We start from the raw sequence: 19,492 nt of genomic DNA, 5'->3' as shown, positions 1-19,492 counted from the left end.
CTTACTCTGTATCCTTCAAGATCCCTCATTTGGATCTGCAGCAGTGAGAGATCTCTTAGGATTTGTAGATTGTCTTTATCCAATTTCAGAGCATTTCGATAGCACTTAATAGCTTCATCGTATTTTTTATCAGAGCGCTGTAAAAGTCCATATACATGCCAACCTTTCAAAGTTAAGGAAATGTACAGGTATTCATTCTATTTATCTGAAAAAAATTATATCAATTATTCATCAATTACTGTAATTCATTCACCATAGGTTAAGAGCCTTGAACTGCCATGGACATAAATCCACAGAACATACAATATAATGGAGGAACTAGCACCAAGATGTGAAGTTTTAACAGTATTTTAAATATGAACAATCTTTCTGAAAGTGTATTCAATGATAATGGTATCATAGTAGACATTTCTCCCAGCTAAGTTTCTCCCAGCTATACTTGCAACTACAATCAATGCCAACCATAGCAGGCAAATAAGCCTTTGTGTAGTGAATCACTGGCTAGGCTGATGGTGTCACCAAGAGAAGTGTGATTTCTAGAACCACTATCTATTTTTCTTGCATGAAGGGCTGCTGGAAAGAGATGGGTTGCACCTCAAGAGGACTGGGAGGAATGTTTTCAGCTGAAGTATGACCAACCTGATCAAGAAGATAAAGCAGCGATTTTCAACCTTTTTCATCTCATGGCACACTGACAAGTCACTAAAATTGGCAAGGCACACCATGCTGCTAGTGGGGGCTGACATGCCCCATTGGTTCTACTAATAAATGACCTTCCCCCCAAATTCCTGTGGCACACCTGTGGACCACTTGTGGCATACCAGTGTGCCACAGCACAGTGGCTGAAAACGGCTAGAATAAAGGATAGAGCCTTTATCCTTTATCCTCCTTGATAGGGCCTATCAAGAGGATCAAGAGCCTTTAAACTGAAGACTGTGGGGCTTAGAGATGTAAGTCTAAACTTTAATTCACATTGACTTCTGTTAAGTGCTCCAGATAAGAACTTTAGTGATACAGTTGTAACTAGAGAGAGTTTGAAGGCACCCACCAATTCCCCAAAGCTACAAGGCGGATACCAGATAAGAATTTCTAGGGTTTATGGATGGCATGTACTAATACATGGAGTATGGGAAATAAACAAGACTTTCATGACTGAACATAGGAATAGAACAGTAGTTTTCAAACTCTTGTGGAGAGTTTGAGCCACTGTAAGTGCTTGCAGGGGCGGGGGGAGGCAGTGGGGGTGGGGGGAAGGCAGCGGCGTGATCCCTAGGATTGCACTGCTCAGGGGGCTGCAGGGGCTTGGGTGCACTTACCCAAGCCTCTTGCAGCCCCCCCAGGGTGCAAGGAGCCCGGTGCAACCTTCTGCAGGGCTCCCTGCAGCTGTGAAAGTAAAAGCAGAATGATCAAGTCCCACCTCCGCTAAAGCGGAAGAGGAGCGCAATCACTCCGCTTCTGCTTTCACAGCTGCAGGGAGCCCTGCAGAAGGTCGCACCCGAATCCCTGCACCCCAGGGGGCTGAAGGAGGCTTGGGTAAGTGCACCCAAGCCCCTGCAGCCCCCTGAGCGGCGCAATCCTGGGAATCGTGCTGCTTCCTCCTCCCTGCCTCAAGGCTGCCCCTGCCCCTTAAGGGGGCAGAGGCCAGGGCCCATGGGTTGGGACATCGCGATGCCCCAGTCTGAAAAGCCCTGAAATAGAAGGATATCACTTGCTCAAAAAGAATAGATGTGATATAAGGAGACGAGGGTAGCACTGTATCTCAATAAGGTGTACATATGCACATAAGTCCAACAGAATGGGAAGGGTAGCCCTGTGGAGAATATCTGGATAAAAGCTAATGGAAAAAGAAATAAACTACATTGTGGCTGGAGTCTATTACAGACTGCCAAACCAAGGGAAGGATGTGGATGATGCTTTTCTGAAGCAACTTACATGGATTTTTGAAGCAACTTACAAGGATATTACAAGGAAACATGTGTCAGTAGTAACTGGGGACTTCAGTTATCCAGATGTCTGTTGGGAGACTTAGGGTCCAATCCTATCCAAATTTCCAGCACTGATACAGCCACAGTGCAGCCCCAATGTAAGGGAACAAATGTTCCCATACCTTAAGGAGGTCTCTGTGACTGCTACCCTACCACAAGATGCAGTTCATGCCCCATTGGCACAGCTTCACCAGCACTGGAAAGCTGAAAAGGATTGGGCCCTTAGGCTGCAATCCTAACCACACTTTCCTGAGAGTAAGCCCCATTGAACAAAACAGGTTTTACTTCTGAGTAGACCTTGTTAGGATTTGTGCATTAAAGGCCCACTCCTATCAAACTTTTGAGTGCCAATGCAGCTGCAATGCAGCCCTAAGGTAAGAGAACAAATGCTGCCTTATCTTGAGGAGGCCTCCGTGACTAATGTTCCAGCAAAAATGTTCCACTCTTTACAAATGCAGTTAGAGAGGTGCGTGTAGCTGTGCACTTCCAGGCTGCTGCTGCAGACACCAAGGAGCACTGCTTGCATGCAGCAGCAGCAAGAAGAGGCCCCGCTGACTTTGGTAAATTGGTGGAGCAGGTGCATCGGGGCGGAGGTTGGCAGAATGGAGCAGATTGGGGGGAGGGAAGGGTGGATTGGAGGTCAGAGGGGGTATATTTTGGCACAAGCAACTTGTGCTGGTATGCTATCTCCCCAGAGACTCCTGACAAGCCCCTTTGTCTCCTTGGACTTGTGCCATCAGTATAGTTGTCGCAGGTCCAAGAAGACCCATTGGAAACTGAGGAGCTTACAGTGGGTTAAGTCAAAATGCATGCTATGGCGGGGGGGGGGGAGGATAAGTTTAGGATGCAGATGACCTTAGGTCAATCATATTCTCTCAGCCTTACCTATCTCTTGTAGTTGGTGGGGAAGTAGGAGAACTAGGTGTGCTGTTACTCTGAGCAACTTCAAGGAAGGGCAGAAGAAATGTAATAAATAATTCACTTCAATGGATTCACAGTTGCTGCATACGCTCAAAGGTGACAACCTTTTGCAAGAAATACTTCAAAAGCGAATACTTCTGACCATAGTGGCTCCAGAAGGACATAAGGCAGGTGGATGACACTTAACCCAATTTATCATTTTTAAGGCTGCATTAGGAATGCAAACTCCTGAAATATTAACAGCAATATCATTTTCAAGGCTGCATTAGGAAAGGGAACATGCACCCTCTTCCTAAAACACCAATACCTTGACAAGCATTAACTTGTGAGACCAGTCATGTAATAAATATAGTCAGTTTCACTATTTCAGCATGTTTACTTCTTAAGGACACTCACTAGTGACTCCGTAACTACGTACGTATTTTGTTTTCCATGGCATTTGTATTAACAGCAAAACTTTTTCTGCAATCGGAAATACCAACAAATTTTAGACCACTTGCCTGGTGTACAAAACATCTTACAAATTTATAGTAAACTAAACAGAAAACTAATAATACACTTTAAATTTACCAATCAGCCATTAACTCATTAGCTTAAAAACAGTCACAATACCTATTCTAGAAATTGAATGAAGTGCATTGGATTATTTATTCACAGTTTATTTAGTTTCTAGCAAGCAGGCTGAAATGAAAAGTGGGTTAGCCAGTAGTGATTTAATGCCTTTCCATTTTTATAGTTAATGGCCTGCACTTCAGAATTTACTAGATTTACAGATTGCATTTTCAAATGATCATATTAGGCAATATCAAATCTATACACTTCAATACAACATTTACAAGTTTGCTGCATAACAAAAGATCAATTTATCCATTTGAGAATAAATTAGGGGAAGACACAAAAATACTAAGGAAGTCCGTGCACTATTTGAAAGGATACAGACATGACTTTTTACATCATTACGAAGTCCTTTACGAACAAATTCATAAGCTTCTTCTTTTTTTCCTAAACAATTCAAGGTCAGCCCTTTCATAGCCAATGTCTCTGTAAGAAAGATTTTATAATGTAGGAATGTGGAGAAACAAACTAAAAATCAGTAAGCTTTAAGACAATGCAGGCATAATGTCCCCATTTCTTGAGTGTGCAAAAACTTCAATGTACATATGGATCTCTACCTTTCCACACACCCACAAAAACCTCCCTACTCACTTCATTGGAAGAAGGGAATCTCCATGCACCTAAAAAGATGTCTATGAAATGCTACCCCCTTTGCTGAGGGGAACTGGGAAGCGCGCACACACACACACACACACACACACACACACACAGAGGGATTCAGGGTGCAATCCTAACTGTGCCTTATGCCAGCCTAAGTTCCTTGGGCCAGCCTGGGAGGGTCACAAATTTGTGATGGTAAGGCACATTTGCGCCTCCTCGGGAGGAAGCCAGGCCAACACTCCCAGAAGCGCCTGCCTGCGGAGGCTGACGGCAGCCTCGATGACGGCTTCTTCCCACCTCCTTGCGTTGGCTTGGATGAGTCGATGCAAGGAGCAAAGGTAGACATGGGAGAGGAGGGGAGAAGGAGGGAGGGACACGTACCTGGGCAGGGGGAGGGTGGGCGATGGGTGGCCCCGGCGGTGGGTGGGTGGGCAGGGAGAGGGAGGCAGGGCCAACCCCGGTTCCCTGGGAGAACAGAGCGGCTACAAGCTGCTCTACTCGCTGCAAAATTGCTTCTTTCAGAAGTGGCACAAGTCCAAGGAGACCCATTGGGGCCAGCAGCCCTTACCCAAGGGTAAGGAGAAAAGTTTCCCCTTGTCTCTGGCTAAGCCGCTTGTGGCCACAATCCTGCGCTGGATACAGTGCAAGCCTCCTGACTTGCCTCATCCAGCGCAGGATAGGATTGAGCCCTCAGTCTCTGAACCTGCACTCAGAACATGCATCCCTCTTGACATTACAGGCTTGGTCCATACAAGCACTAGAATGAGCTGGTAGATTAGACTGTACCACTTCAGATTACAGATAATGGATGACAGGTTTTTTTTTAAAAATGCTAGGTATATGAAAAAGCTTCCTGGAAATTAAAAAAAAACCAGAACAGGAAGCAGACTTGGCAAGGACTTTTCTCTTTGATGTTTTATATAGGGAAGAATTCCAGTTGCAGGTAGCAAGAGACCTATATAAAGGGTTTCCTGCAAGGAGAAAAACATGAGTAAAATAGGTTCTAACCCAGTTCACTCCTGATTCTGTTAGTTTTCTACTTCCTCATCCCTGAACACTGGATATGATCCATGAAAAGCAGCCAGAAATAATATAGTCCATCCTACAGCATCATGTTGCCATATATGCAGACCAGGCCAAAGGTGAGCATCCTTCTCTCCCAAAGGATTACATTGTTTAAAAGCAACCATTAAAATCACTTCCTAAGAAGATCTACTCTGTTACACTGCTTTCTGTCATTAATGTATATATTTTTTAATTCTAAAAGTGTTTAGCCCCAGTATCCATGAAGATTCTGTTCCCGAACTCCTGCAGTTAACTGAAACCATGGATACCAGGGAACGCCCCCCACTCTCCAGAGGGGCTTCCCCAGTCCTCCAAATGTCTTATAAGGCATTGCGAACATCACTTCTGATTTTACGAAAAAACTGAAGTGACTTTTTTTTTTACTGAAGATCTTTTTTTTTACTTTTTTTTTACTTTTATCTTTTTTTTTACTGAAGATCTACTGAAGACTTTTTTTTTCAGACTGAAGATCAGTCTGAGCCCAGCAGAGACTGCAGACAGCTGGTGCATGGCCTCTGCTGGGCTCAGAGGACCCCGCCTCCGGAGGCAAGGTGATCAGAGCTGTGGATATGGAGGCCGCCTGTACAATGAAACTTGAGAGAAGTATGTATTGCTTTTCTGAATCATTCTTTTTTGAATTTTTTTAAAACGTTTACTAACAAAATACTTATATACTGGGTCTTCAATTTACGGTCGTCTGAGTTATGGATGGCCACATCGGAACTTTTGCACAGGCCCAGCTCATTCGATCTGGTGCTTTTGCACAGGCACACGAGCACTAAGCTAGCTGTTCAGACATTAGACATCCTACATTCCAACCTCCAGACATATCTCTGGAGCATAACCAGGACATAACTTGGGAATTTAATGTAACAATTTTTTTTAAGTCAATTAAAACAAAACAACCATATAACTGTATTATTTTGAACTGGTTATCAATACTTCAGTGTAGGAGTTTCATTCGGTGTAGGAGTTTCAAAACAAGAGATTTTAAGTGCTCATTTCTCGTTTACTGAAAATAACCTACCTGCCCCAGTGTTGTTGTTGTTTTTTTAATTCAGTTCAGTTTTGGTTCAACTCCCTGGTACTGAAGATGTTCTCTGTATTTGTATTTTAAAACTGTAATTTTGGCCCAATTTTATCCAACTTTCTAGTGCCAATGCAGCTGCAATGTAGCCCTGAAGTAAGGGAACAAACATTCCCTCATCTTGAGGAGGCCTTTGTGACTGTCCCACCATCACAGGATGCTTACGATTTTATGTATTGATACATAATAACCAGAAAGAAAGACCCACAAACACTTATCTTCCTGTATTAACATGTGTAAGCAAACTGCTCCTTGCAGAGCAGTTAGCAGCTACAGTATCTGATTTTTGAATAGCTTCAGGGCTTGAAGCAATTAGTTATCTGATCTTTCCAGCACCCTTTGGGGACCCACCAAAAATCAGGGTGCAACCCACCAGTGAGTCACAACTCAAAGTTTGAACTAAACTATTGGCTAAGGAAATCCTTTAGGGAAATGAATTAAAATCTTGTATTTACCTCCGTGCTCAGCAAACTTTGGGTTGGAGAGGATCATCTTGCAGAATTTAAGTCCATTTTTATACTGTTTTTGTTCATAGCATTTCTAGAAAAAAGAAAAAAAAATAGGTTACTTGCATCTTTAAATAGAATATCTCAATAAATTTAGCATTACTGTCACTTAACTCTCCAGTGAGTCAAATTTTGAACGATTGGAAATAAACCCTTTAGTAGCAAACTACAAACGTTTGTAAGTGCACACAAAGTGCTGATGGCCACAGTTTAAAAATGAAAACAGACATACAACTTGTATTCATTAATCCTCAATGTTCATAGCATATTAAATACTTCCAAATAACTGTCAAAGTATGCACCAGTATGTTTGCTTAATAAACTCTATTTCATCTAGAACAGAGACTCCTTACTACAAGACTGGTAGAATATCTTCTTTCTCCCTTCTTACTCATATGTCCCCCATTTATTTTGTGAAACTGGCATTTAAATACATTGCAAAAAAAAAAAAAGAAAAAACCAGGCTTGGGGAGCCCTAGAGAGGGCTCTCCACACTCCCCAGAAGCCAGCCAGACATGCTGGTGAGTAACACCCTCTTGTGTCCCAGCAGTAGCATGATCCTGAGGATCACATCACTGCTGCAGCCCCCCTCCCTGCCCCTTAAAGGGGCATAGGCCAGTGCTACCAAGGCTGGTAGGTTGCAACCCACCAGTTTGGGAACTGCTACTCTCTACTATACTATGATGGGAGAACTGGAAGTGGGTCTTTGCTATTTTTAGCCGTGAGAGGCTTTGAAACAGCACAGTTTTGCCACACAAAAGTAAGAAACAAGATTTTTGCACACTCTTTTGTATTTAAGGGGCTTGCGGCCTGCGTTCTGTCATCCTTAATATGCCTAGAAACACCATATTATGCTCGAATATGTTCACCATTCTGTAAAAACGCAGCAAGCCTTGAACCTAGTGTCTGAAGGTAGTCAGGTAAGAGTTTAGATTGTGTGGACCCACCAATCTGTGGCCAAAGCAAGAACTACATAGTAAAGAGGCCTTTTAAAGAACCCATGTGCCTGAGCAGATCATTTAGTAATGTCCAATTCCTATAAAAGCTTGTAGGTTAGATTAGCTATCTGGTGCAAGTTCCAAAGAGATTTTACTGCAGTTGATCCTGGGATCAGCAGTAAAACATGCCTTGCCTCACTTTCAGAACCCTTTTCTCTTAATTTGGAGCTGTGCTCCTGCCACCTAGTGAGAAGGCTCAGTCCTTCCTTGGGCTTGAACCCAATAACTAGAGGTTTTCAGAAGAAGATTGAAGCAGCACCTGTCAGGACTACTATAGAATTAGGACATCCTGTCTTCAGACAATAGTAGATGACCAATTCAACAAACTGAACTATTAATGCCTGAAAAAACAAGAAGCAACATGTGAAAGAACAAACTGCTAAAAATTATGACTATCTGAATATTCTGAATTATTAATTCAGATTGATTATATGAGAAAATAATCCAACTGAGATTACAAAGTAATTTATGAGTAGTAATCATGCGTTTTGTGATGAAAGAGTTAAACTAGATACTTATCTTACTGTTTATAATTATAGACACTAAAGGGATTACAGTATATGTGTTTGTCTAAACATTTTAGATAGGAAACATGCCAAAAGTAGCAATTGCTGCTGTGAACTTGCTGTCTTCTAGAATAAGTAATCACTTAGCTATTCTAAAATTAGTAATTTATTTTTAGCAAAGAGAGCAGGGGAGTGTTAGAGAGACTTATTCAGAAGCATAGCATAAACATATTGTAAGCAAGAAATATCAGGAGTAAATTTTTTCTGCATTTGCCATAAAAATACAGTCTTCACACACACACCCCATACAGAAAAAAGAAAAAAAAAGACACAGGTATGGAGTTCATAAGAAAGCTTATCAGTGACAAATGTTCTACCGATTCAAGATAGTGAAATACTCTCCACCATAGTTACTATCAACCCAACTCCACCCATGGAAGCCACATTGAAGAGAAATGTATGTGTCAACAATTCTCCAAACTTAACATGAGGATCAACTCCATGCAAGTTTAGGTGGCATAATCCATTAGAGACTAGATGTATTATGGGTGCAGAGCAAAACTATACATCTTCCACAAACTTTTCATCTATGAAAATCAAAACAAGAATGGAACACGCCACCTTATATAGGTGTTACCTATATAACATGGTACAGATGAGTCGCCACGCTACAGATGAGTAACAGCTACTGGAATATTATTCGTATATTTGTTGTCCATCTTTTAGCATAAACTCCCAGGGAAATGATTGTACAATCAAAGATCACTATTCCATAAAGCCATACAAAGAAAAGAACACTCACAAAATTGCCAAGCAGTATCTGTTATCAGACAATAAATTCCAACAAAACCCAAAAAACTGAAAGCCTGGAAAGTCTTTGCCTGACATCAAAACTGACACAAGGCAAACTTCTCTGGAGGAGACATCCAAAAAACCAAGTGGCTACCAGCCACAGCGTGTTGTGACAGTGGGAAGCACTTCCGCTGTCACAAAATGGCTGCTGACAGTGTGCAGAGAATTTTGCACAAGCAGCTGTAACCAACCTGGTTGGTGGCCATTTTGCACAAGCAGCTGTAACACAGCAGCAGTGCTGCAATGTTGCCACCAGTTCCTGCCGTGCCTGATGCAGCAGATAAGTAGGCAAGTCCTCCCCCCAATGCTAGCTGCATTGGCAAAGGAGAATGGATAGGACTGGGCTCTGAAACAACCCAAAAAATATCATCTCTAGCCACTATCTAACTGCAAATGTTGGGGGAGATCGCCAACAGATGAACATAGGGTTTGAGCAAACTATTGCAATAGTAGGCAGCCTTCCGGGTAAACAATTCCAAAAGCATTTAGGGATTTATAGGCTAGAAGAGCCAGTGCTTCAAATTATTCTTGGATATTATTATTAAAATATATGCCATTTTTCAACAAAACAAGTTCATAATCCAATTGAAATTTCAACTTTCAAAATTAATAAGATGGGGACCACAAAGAAACACAAAAAAGACACTAGCAAAATATCTCTGGAAAAGACACTATAATGGGGTGAACACGGACAGCTGCCCTCCCGCTGCTAAATAAAAGGAAACTACCACTTACTGTGACTTTTAGCCTAGTTAGCAGCAGAAATGGACCAAAAACCAGCACAGTTGATTAAGCAGTGGTGAGATATGCTCCCTGTAGCTGGTTCCAGTGACAAACCTGGAAGGTGTATTCTATACTAACCGAAGTTTCTAAGAAGTTTTCAAAGGTAGTCTCACACACAATAGGTCACAACAGTCAAGGCTAGAGATTATCAACACACAGATAACCTTGGTCATACCTTCTCTGTTTAGGAGGGGTCACAGTGTCACTTCAGCCTTAGCTGGTGGTAAGGCAAGGTGGTACATGCCACAAATGCACTTGGACCTCCAATGAAAAAGGTGGATTTATAAGCACCCCCAAACTGCAAACCAGATCCTTGGGGGGAAAAGGTGCACAACCAAATCCCAAACAGATTGAACACTATCTCCTTGGTTAGACAAAACACCTGCAAAGGAAACCTCTATTTTACCTGGATCAAGATTCAGTTTATTGGCTTCCATCTAGCCCAGGGGTGCCCAAACCCTGGCCCGGAGGTCACTTGCAGCCCTTGGGGACTCCCAATCTGGCCTGCAGGAAGCCCCCAGTCTCCTATTTTTAAAAAGGGAAAGAGGGGGGACCCGGGAAACTATAGGCCGGTCAGCCTAACATCCATACCGGGTAAGATGGTGGAATGCCTCATCAAAGATAGGATCTCAAAACACATAGACGAACAGGCCTTGCTGAGGGAGAGTCAGCATGGCTTCTGTAAGGGTAAGTCTTGCCTCACAAACCTTATAGAATTCTTTGAAAAGGTCAACAGGCATGTGGATGCGGGAGAACCCGTGGACATTATATATCTGGACTTTCAGAAGGCGTTTGACACGGTCCCTCACCAAAGGCTACTGAAAAAACTCCACAGTCAGGGAATTAGAGGACAGGTCCTCTCGTGGATTGAGAACTGGTTGGAGGCCAGGAAGCAGAGAGTGGGTGTCAATGGGCAATTTTCACAATGGAGAGAGGTGAAAAGCGGTGTGCCCCAAGGATCTGTCCTGGGACCGGTGCTTTTCAACCTCTTCATAAATGACCTGGAGACAGGGTTGAGCAGTGAAGTGGCTAAGTTTGCAGACGACACCAAACTTTTCCGAGTGGTAAAGACCAGAAGTGATTGTGAGGAGCTCCAGAAGGATCCCTCCAGACTGGCAGAATGGGCAGCAAAATGGCAGATGCGCTTCAATGTCAGTAAGTCATGCACATTGGGGCAAAAAATCAAAACTTTAGATATAGGCTGATGGGTTCTGAGCTGTCTGTGACAGATCAGGAGAGAGATCTTGGGGTGGTGGTGGACAGGTCGATGAAAGTGTCGACCCAATGTGCGGTGGCAGTGAAGAAGGCCAATTCTATGCTTGGGATCATTAGGAAGGGTATTGAGAACAAAACGGTTAGTATTATAATGCCGTTGTACAAATCTATGGTAAGGCCACACCTGGAGTATTGTGTCCAGTTCTGGTCGCCGCATCTCAAAAAAGACATAGTGGAAATGGAAAAGGTGCAAAAGAGAGCGACTAAGATGATTACGGGGCTGGGGCACCTTCCTTATGAGGAAAGGCTACAGCGTTTGGGCCTCTTCAGCCTAGAAAAGCGACGCTTGAGGGGGGACATGATTGAGACATACAAAATTATGCAGGGGATAGACAGAGTGGATAGGGAGATGCTCTTTACACTCTCACATAATACCAGAACCAGGGGACATCCACTAAAATTGAGTGTTGGGCGGGTTAGGACAGACAAAAGAAAATATTTCTTTACTCAGCGCGTGGTCGGTCTGTGGAACTCCTTGCCACAGGATGTGGTGCTGGCGTCTAGCCTAGACGCCTTTAAAAGGGGATTGGACGAGTTTCTGGAGGAAAAATCCATTATGGGGTACAAGCCATGATGTGTATGCGCAACCTCCTGATTTTAGGAATGGGTTAAGTCAGAATGCCAGATGTAGGGGAGAGCACCAGGATGAGGTCTCTTGTTACCTGGTGTGCTCCCTGGGGCATTTGGTGGGCCGCTGTGAGATACAGGAAGCTGGACTAGATGGGCCTATGGCCTGATCCAGTGGGGCTGTTCTTATGTTCTTATGTTCAATGGGCCTCTGGCCCTCCAGAAATTTGTTGGAGCCTGCACTGGCCCAACGCAACTGCTGTCAGTGTGAGGGCAACTGTCTGACCTCTCGCATGAGCTGTGGGACGAGGGCTCCCTCCACTGCTTGCTGTTTCATGTCTGTGATGCGGCAGCGAAGGAATGGCTGGCCTTGCTTTGTACAAGGCTTTTTTATGGACCTTGTGCTATTGCAAGACCTTCTTTAACTCATGTAAGTTCCACCTCTAAAATATTAATTGATGTAAATTTATGTAGATTTATTCAACTTTGAAATATAAATTAATTCTTTTTTTCCCTGGCCGCCAACGCAGTGTCAGAGAGATGATGTGGCCGGTCTGCCAAAAAGTTTGGACACCCCTGATCTAGCCCATTACCTATCCCAGACACTGATTTAACACATCTACCATCTCACCTGACTTTGATGAAACAGAGAAGTAGGATTGGGTGTAATCAGTGTACTGAAGGCACCAAATCTCCAAATGACCTCTCAGCTGTTCTGCATGGTGTGACCTCAAAAATGACCTGTTTTGAGGGTCACTCTCCCTATCCTACTTTTAACCCATGTCATGAATCAGGGTGACAAGACAAATTCCATATCAAAACCAGAACTGATTCCAAACTGAAGTGAACCCAGTCAGTCGCATCCAAAACTGACCGGAGCAGCATGGTAACCAACTTCTCAAACAGAACGCAGTATCTTCAACAAGTCAACAACCTGTCACAGTCCTTAGGATCCAAAAAGGTTTTCCTTTAGAGCTGCCACCCACTTCCTTAAGGCTGCAATCCCATACACCCCTTCCTGGGAGTTCCACTAAGCTAATGTTTCTCAATCTGTGGGTTGGGACCCATTAGGTGGGTCACAAACTAATTTCAGGTGGATCCCCATTCATTTCAATATTTTATTTTTAATATATTAGACTGGACCATGGTATGTGACTGCATTTGGGGAAATGTTACAGATCTGTTCTTTTAACAGGCTATTGTGTTTATGATAGTAAATGACACTTCTGGGTAGGATTGGAGCCTAGGATTCTCAAAAATTTTCTTGCTTAATGATGTCACTTTCGGTCATGACATCATTTCCGGTGGGTCCCTATAGATTCTCATTCTAAAAAGGGGGTCCCAGTGCTAAAAGTGTGAGAACCACTACACTAAGCCATTTCAGTCCAATGCTGTATATACCAACTGGGACCAAATGTGTGCAGCTGTGGGCCAGGATTAAACTCAGCATGACGCAGGCTGCAATCCTATGCACTCTCACCTGGGAGTAAGCCCCACAGTCTATAATAGGACTTACTTCTAAGCTGTCCTATAACTTAGGACAGCAGGATTGGGCTGTCACTTCTCTGAGTTGACCTGTATAGGATTGTTCTGTAAGATAGCCAAGACTACTCTCTTTTCAAAAAGGTATCTATCATTTTCTGGACCTCGCTGGCCTTTTGCTAGATGTTGTTGGCTATTTGTCATTACAGACAAGGGCTGAGCAAACAGCTGGCTGGTTGCATCTCACCAAGCATCTTGTTCATATCTTAAAAAGTTGCAGCAGCTAAAACTAATCCAACAAAACAGGATGGTACACAGGTCATATGAGTAATTACTGATGAAGCTGAAGAGTCCAAGCAGCTTTGTCCCCAAAGCATTTTCTAGATAAGACACAACAGGTCACCAAGGGTTCCTTCACATCTCCAAGAGCCAAAGTGAAGAAGGCTCCATACTACTTAAAAAACCTCCACTGGACAGCACTGCAAGATACAACAGTGTCAGAGAAGTATTATATCTTCACTGCCATTGCTACCATCTCAATAATGAGTTCTTGCCAGATTAACTGCTAGTGTTCAACCATCTGTGTTCCAGCTGCCTGTATAACCATAGCCCTTAATTTCCAGGTAAACCCAAGGGATGGACAAGCACTATTCAGAGCAGAGAGAGGGTGTGAGGGAATCCTGTCAGCCATCCAAGTCATTTCTATATTCCATGAAAAACACAATGACACATGGCAAGGATTAACAACAGTTTGATTTCACTACTTTAAGAATAAAATATTAAACTATGCACTACAAGAGGGGTGTCCAAAGTTTTTGGCAGGAGGGCCACATCCTCTCTCTAACGCTGCATCTGGGCCGGGGGGGGGGGGAGAATTAATTTACATTTAAAATTTGAATAAATTTATGTAAGTTTACATAAATGAATATATTAAAGATGAACTTACATGAATGAATGAAGGTCTTGCAATAGCTCAAGGACTATAAAAGGCCTTGCACAAAGCAAGGCTGGCCTTTCCTTTGCTGCCACTGCTGCATCACAGATGTGAAACAGCAAGCAGTGGAGGAAGCCCTCATCTCACAGCTCATGCGAGAGGTCAAACAGTCGCCCTCACACTGACAGCAGTTGCGTCGGGCCAGTGTGGGCTCCAACAAATCTCTGGAGGACCAGAGGCTCATTTTAGACTAGGGGCTCCCTGAGGGCCGCATTGAGAGGCCTCGAGGGCCGCAAGTGGCCCCAGGGCCAGGGTTTGGGCACCCCTGCACTACAATATAAGAAAGAGATCCACAGTATCTCAAGGCTACAGAAAATCCAAGTTAACATTACAAATTGTTTGATCTAATATTATTGCTGTCATCAGCTGATCTGCAACAAGTTTTTTTTTCTGTCAAGAAGAATAGATTCAATGTCTATGTAGGGAGGAGGGGTAGGAAGGTGGTCCCTGTCAGGGTAGTTTCTACATGTGCTACACTCTGGATGTTCCTCGGTTCTTGCCCTGAAGAAGCAAGTGAGCAAGTATGAAGACATGTAGATTACTAGCTCGAGTACAAAAGGCCACAAAATGCTGTAACAGAGAAAAACAAAGCCTTTTTCAGTTTTAAATGGATGGATCATTTTGCTAAGAATACAGTAGTTCTTCCTTGACGCACTCAACTGGCTAAATATTATTACATTAAAATTGCACCAATTTTTATGAACTCTTATTTTTTCTTCTTCATCTTTTTCCAGGACAATACAGCATTTATCAGTTTCTCCCAAGGTTGCCATTTGATAGGTTAAAACAAAAACTGTTTGATCAATTAACCTGTAAAATATTGTCTTCAAAATAGTTATGTCTTTAATTTGTTAATGTCTTAAAACAAAGAGAGAGTTACAAAGTACTATCTTCTAGACGTCCTGTTTCTCAGGAGCTTTACAGAGCACCAAGCCAGATCATATGGAGCTCTTTTTCTCCAGTTATTGACTGATGATACTCCTCATTCCTGCATCAACCAAGCACTGAGATGGCTGCTTGTGTATGCTTGCTTTCCACTTTCTTCAGGCTAGACTAGAGAATGCTGCTCCTGAATGAGAAACGTGTGCATGCGGCCCTGACTTTTCCTGGGCCAAAGAGCAACGGGCCTCCGCAACAACTATTTCTACCAGATGACATCATGACACAGCAAGTGATAGATAAGCTGTCACTTACACATAGGCATAATTGTCTTCATGTCATATTTGACAATAACTTGCTGATGCCAGACAATGATGATCAATTGACTGATCAATGAACAATATTTGACAAGGTAATTGACTAGTGTCTCAACTCTGCTTATACTTGGACAGGTTATATCAGGTTTACCTAAACTGATGAGGAATGCTTTAATTTTCTCCTACCCTCAAACACAAGCGATCCACAACCTTTTCCTAAGCCTTGCTATGCAAACTTGCTACCAACACCCACTCATGTGAGCGTCTCTGCACATTATTGAGAATATTTATATACTGCTTAACAAAAAAGTTCATAAAGTGGTTTACAGAGAAAATCAACTAACTAAATGGCTCTCTGTCCCAAAAAAAGCTCACAATCTATCCTCGATAAGTGGCAAAGAGGCACTTTTTTAAGTGGTCCTCATCTGACATTCAAAAGGGAGAGAGTAACTATTCCTCTTCACCTCAGCACAGTGTCTTTTCTCATGGTTGTTTGCTAGGGCTTCTTTATCTTTTTATTCTGTGAGCCCTTTTAGGACCATATAGTTAGTTGATTTTTCTCTGTAAACTGTTTTGTGAACTTGTTTTGTTGAAAAGCAGTACGTAAATATTCATATTCATATTCATAACATTCATATAAAGAATATTCATAACAAAATATTTTTATTCATAACAATAACATGAGGGGAGCAATAGTAGGCATGTCTTCATCTCCGGCTTGTAGGCTTCCAAGAGGTAACTGACAATAGGAAACAGGATGCTGGACTAGATGGGCATTCGGCACAGCTTTTAGTTGAATTAATGTTCCTATTAGCTACATGAAATCCCAAGTACAGCTCCCCACTTCTTATTTCCAGCAAATATGTAGATGAAATACCCACTAAAAAAAGTGTCCACACTTTATGCATTTGCTGCTGGAAATACTACCGTACACTCAGTAAATGGATTTGCCACATTAAGGATGCAATCATACACATTTTCATACATACTTACTACCATCATATGCAATCATATACAAGTCCTTTCAGAGCGCGATACCATAGTCTTTCGAGACTGAAGGTTGCCAACTATATACAAGTCCTGGTAGTAAAGTCCACTTAACACAACTCCATTATGAAGTAATGCATAAGATTATGCTGTAAGTATGAAATCATCTTAAATGAAGAAGAATGTCAAGGGTGGTAGTTTCTGGGAAAAAGAGATAATTAGTGTATCCATACTATATAATGGCGGGGAGCTTTGTGATGTGGTGGGGTAAGAATTGCTCAATAGAACAACACAAATGCCCATAGAACAAAACTTGAAAATAAGGGTACTATATTCAATACCCAGAATGCAAATTAGCTTTCTACACAAGTTTATGCTCTCTGAAATGACTGTCATAGTTCTGTACATTTGAAGAGTGAGTGAGAGATAGGAACAGTTGTTGAGAATCTGATGTGAATGAGGGGAGAAAGCTGTTGGAGGAGAATAATAATAATAATAATAATAAACTTTATTTGTATCCCGCCCTTCTCCCTGAAAGGGACCCAGCATGGCATTATCATACTTATTAAAAAGTATTGAGAAAACTTGATCCCTTGTAAGTGCATTTAGGATTGTATCCTTACAGCTCAATCCTATGTCATTTACTCAGAAGTGGGTAGAGTTGGCGGGTTAGTTTTACCTGGATTTTTTAAAGTTTCAGTTAGAAATTTCAAAATAACCTGGTTTAAAACGCAATATGAATTTGATGCAAACATATAATCTCTTAAAATGGATCTTATGACCGCTTTATGAATTCATGAAATAATGGTTTTCTTTGTAAATTAATTACAGGGAAAACACAATCAAGAGTTCATTTACAGTACTTCTATTTTGGCTTGATACCAGGCACAGGGGACTAGCAAATCAGAACAGGTGATCCACCCAAGTGGATGTCCTTTATGCCTAACTTTGTGCCTCATAACTACCTAAAATCTTAATTACTCTTATTATTTCAGTAGTAAATGTAGAATGTGGATTAAAATTACCCTTTTTCTTGATGGTTTAATCAATCACTCATTTCAATTGCTTTAAATCAATCCAGTTATTGGGCTTATTAGGATTACACACTTAGAGTGAGGGAGCAGTGTGTAAAGATGTGGAAAAGCAGGATAAACTATGTATGGCCCAACTTAAGAGTAGACAAGTGTGAGGCTTGCAATTAGATATTTTGGTGCCCAGGGGTGGGAAACCAATCAATTAAGTTGGAGTATATTGGTAGGAAACAATTTATGTACATACAGATATAGTACTAGGAGGTGGGTGTAGGGGAATGGGGGCTACAATCCTATCCACGCTTGCCTGGGAGTAAGCCCCAATGACTCTAATGGGACTTACTTCTGAGTAGACACGCATAGGATTGGGCTCTGGGGCTGCAATCCTTTCCCCCTGCCTGGGAGTAAGCCCCACTGACGATAATAGGACTTACTTCTGAGTAGACATGCATAGTAGTGGGCTCTGAGAAAATGAAGCGTGAAGGTGGGGGAGGGAGAAAGAAAAGGAGGACAAGAGACCAGCGTTAAAAACAGTCTCTTCTGCCCCCACTGAAGGAGAAAGTGGGTCGGGGAAAGCCTGCAGTCCACTCACCCCACCCCTCCAGAGGCCTGAGCTAGAGAGGGTGGGAAGAGCCCACCGTGAAGGCAGGCGCGGCACAAAGGGAGGGAGTGGGGAAAGGAACCGAGCCAGTGCAAGGCGACGCAGGTTACTCATAAGCAAGTCCCCAAGAGTTCAATGGGGCTTACTCTTCGGTAAGGGTGCGCAGGATCGCGGCAGCCTCAGGGCCCGGCCCTCGCCTGCCTGCTCAGAATAAGCCCCACTGCCGGGAGCGGGGCTTACTCTCGAGAAAGTGCGGGCGGGACTGCAGCGTCCACGAGGGGGGACGGGACGGGAGGCCTACTTGCGAGGAGGCCCCGGCCCCGGAGGCTGCGCCCGCCGGGCCTAGGTCGGTGTGGCGCCCGCCCTCTCACCAGAATGCGCTTGAAGAGGTTGCTCTCCTTGGGCGGCAGCGGCGTGGACGGCATGGTGGGGCGGCTTGCGGGCGGCGGCCTCTTCGTGGCGGCGGAGGCGGGCGCGGTCGCGCTACCTCATGGCCCCGCTCCTGCCGCCCCTCGCCTCGCTGCGCGCCCAGGACGCTCGTCAGCCGCGCGCGGCCTCGCACGGAGCGGCCCGGCCGAGGCAGGAGCGGCGCAGCCAGTCAGCCTGCCCCTTCCGCCGCTCAGGCACCCAGCAGGCCCGGCACGCGCGCTCACGACGCCCCTAGCGGCGCCCCGCCCCGCCTAGGCCTGCCCGCCCGCCGCTGCTGAGGCCGGCCCTGCGTGGGCGCCCGCCGGGCCTCCTCTCTGCCCCTCGCTTGTTCCGCCGTAAAATGGCTTCTGAGCCTCCACAGACGCCTCTGGCCTGGCAGAAGGGCGGAGGAGAACGGGATCGCCTTCGCCACCGAGAAGTTCCCTGGCAGGCTCAGTTGGAGCCCACGCCTATGCATGTCTACTCAGAAGTCGGTCCCATTGGAGTCAGTGGGGCTTCCTCCCAGGAAAGTGCGCCTAGGAGTGCAACCTCAGAGCCCAATCCTACGCATGCCTACTCAGAAGTCAGTCCCATTGGAGTCAGTGGGGCTTCCTCCCAGGAAAGTGCGCCTAGGAGTGCAACCTCAGAGCCCAATCCTACGCATGCCTACTCAGAAGTCAGTCCCATTGGAGTCAGTGGGGCTTACTCCCAGGAAAGTGTGTCTAGGATTGCAACCTCAGAGCCCAATCCTATGCATGCCTACTCAGAAGTCAGTCCCATTGGAGTCAGTGGGGCTTACTCCCAGTAAAGTGTGTCTAGGATTGCAACCTCAGAGCCCAATCCTGTGCATGCCCACTCATAAGTAAGCCCCATTACAGTCAATGGGTCTCACTCCCAGAAAAGTGTGGCTTGCATTGTAGCCTAGGAGCCCAATTCTATGCCTGCCTACTCAGACATAAGTCCCATTATAGCCAATGGGGCTTACTCCCATGAAATTGTGGATAGGATTGCAGCCTCAGTCGCTTTCAACTTT

At 44.0% G+C, this 19,492-nt stretch overlaps 1 protein-coding gene across 1 annotated transcript in view; it reads right to left on the bottom strand.

Annotated features, from left to right (window-relative positions):
* Positions 1 to 18,664, bottom strand: part of NAA16 (N-alpha-acetyltransferase 16, NatA auxiliary subunit) — a 53,470-nt gene extending 34,806 nt beyond the window's left edge. The window contains exons 1-4 of the mRNA XM_066621807.1: positions 18,423 to 18,664; positions 6,729 to 6,813; positions 3,843 to 3,947; positions 6 to 163 (exon numbers count right to left, since the gene is read on the bottom strand). Coding sequence (XP_066477904.1) covers positions 6 to 163; positions 3,843 to 3,947; positions 6,729 to 6,813; positions 18,423 to 18,476 — 402 coding nt within the window. The 5' untranslated portion in view covers positions 18,477 to 18,664. The remainder of the gene's footprint in view (positions 1 to 5; positions 164 to 3,842; positions 3,948 to 6,728; positions 6,814 to 18,422) is intronic.
* Positions 18,665 to 19,492: the final 828 nt, after the last annotated feature.

Source organism: Tiliqua scincoides, chromosome 3, assembly GCF_035046505.1.
Source record: "Tiliqua scincoides isolate rTilSci1 chromosome 3, rTilSci1.hap2, whole genome shotgun sequence".
Taxonomy (NCBI): Eukaryota; Metazoa; Chordata; class Lepidosauria; order Squamata; family Scincidae; genus Tiliqua; species Tiliqua scincoides.
The sequence above is the reverse complement of the archived record's forward strand: the minus strand, read 5'-3'. Positions and strand labels throughout refer to the sequence as shown.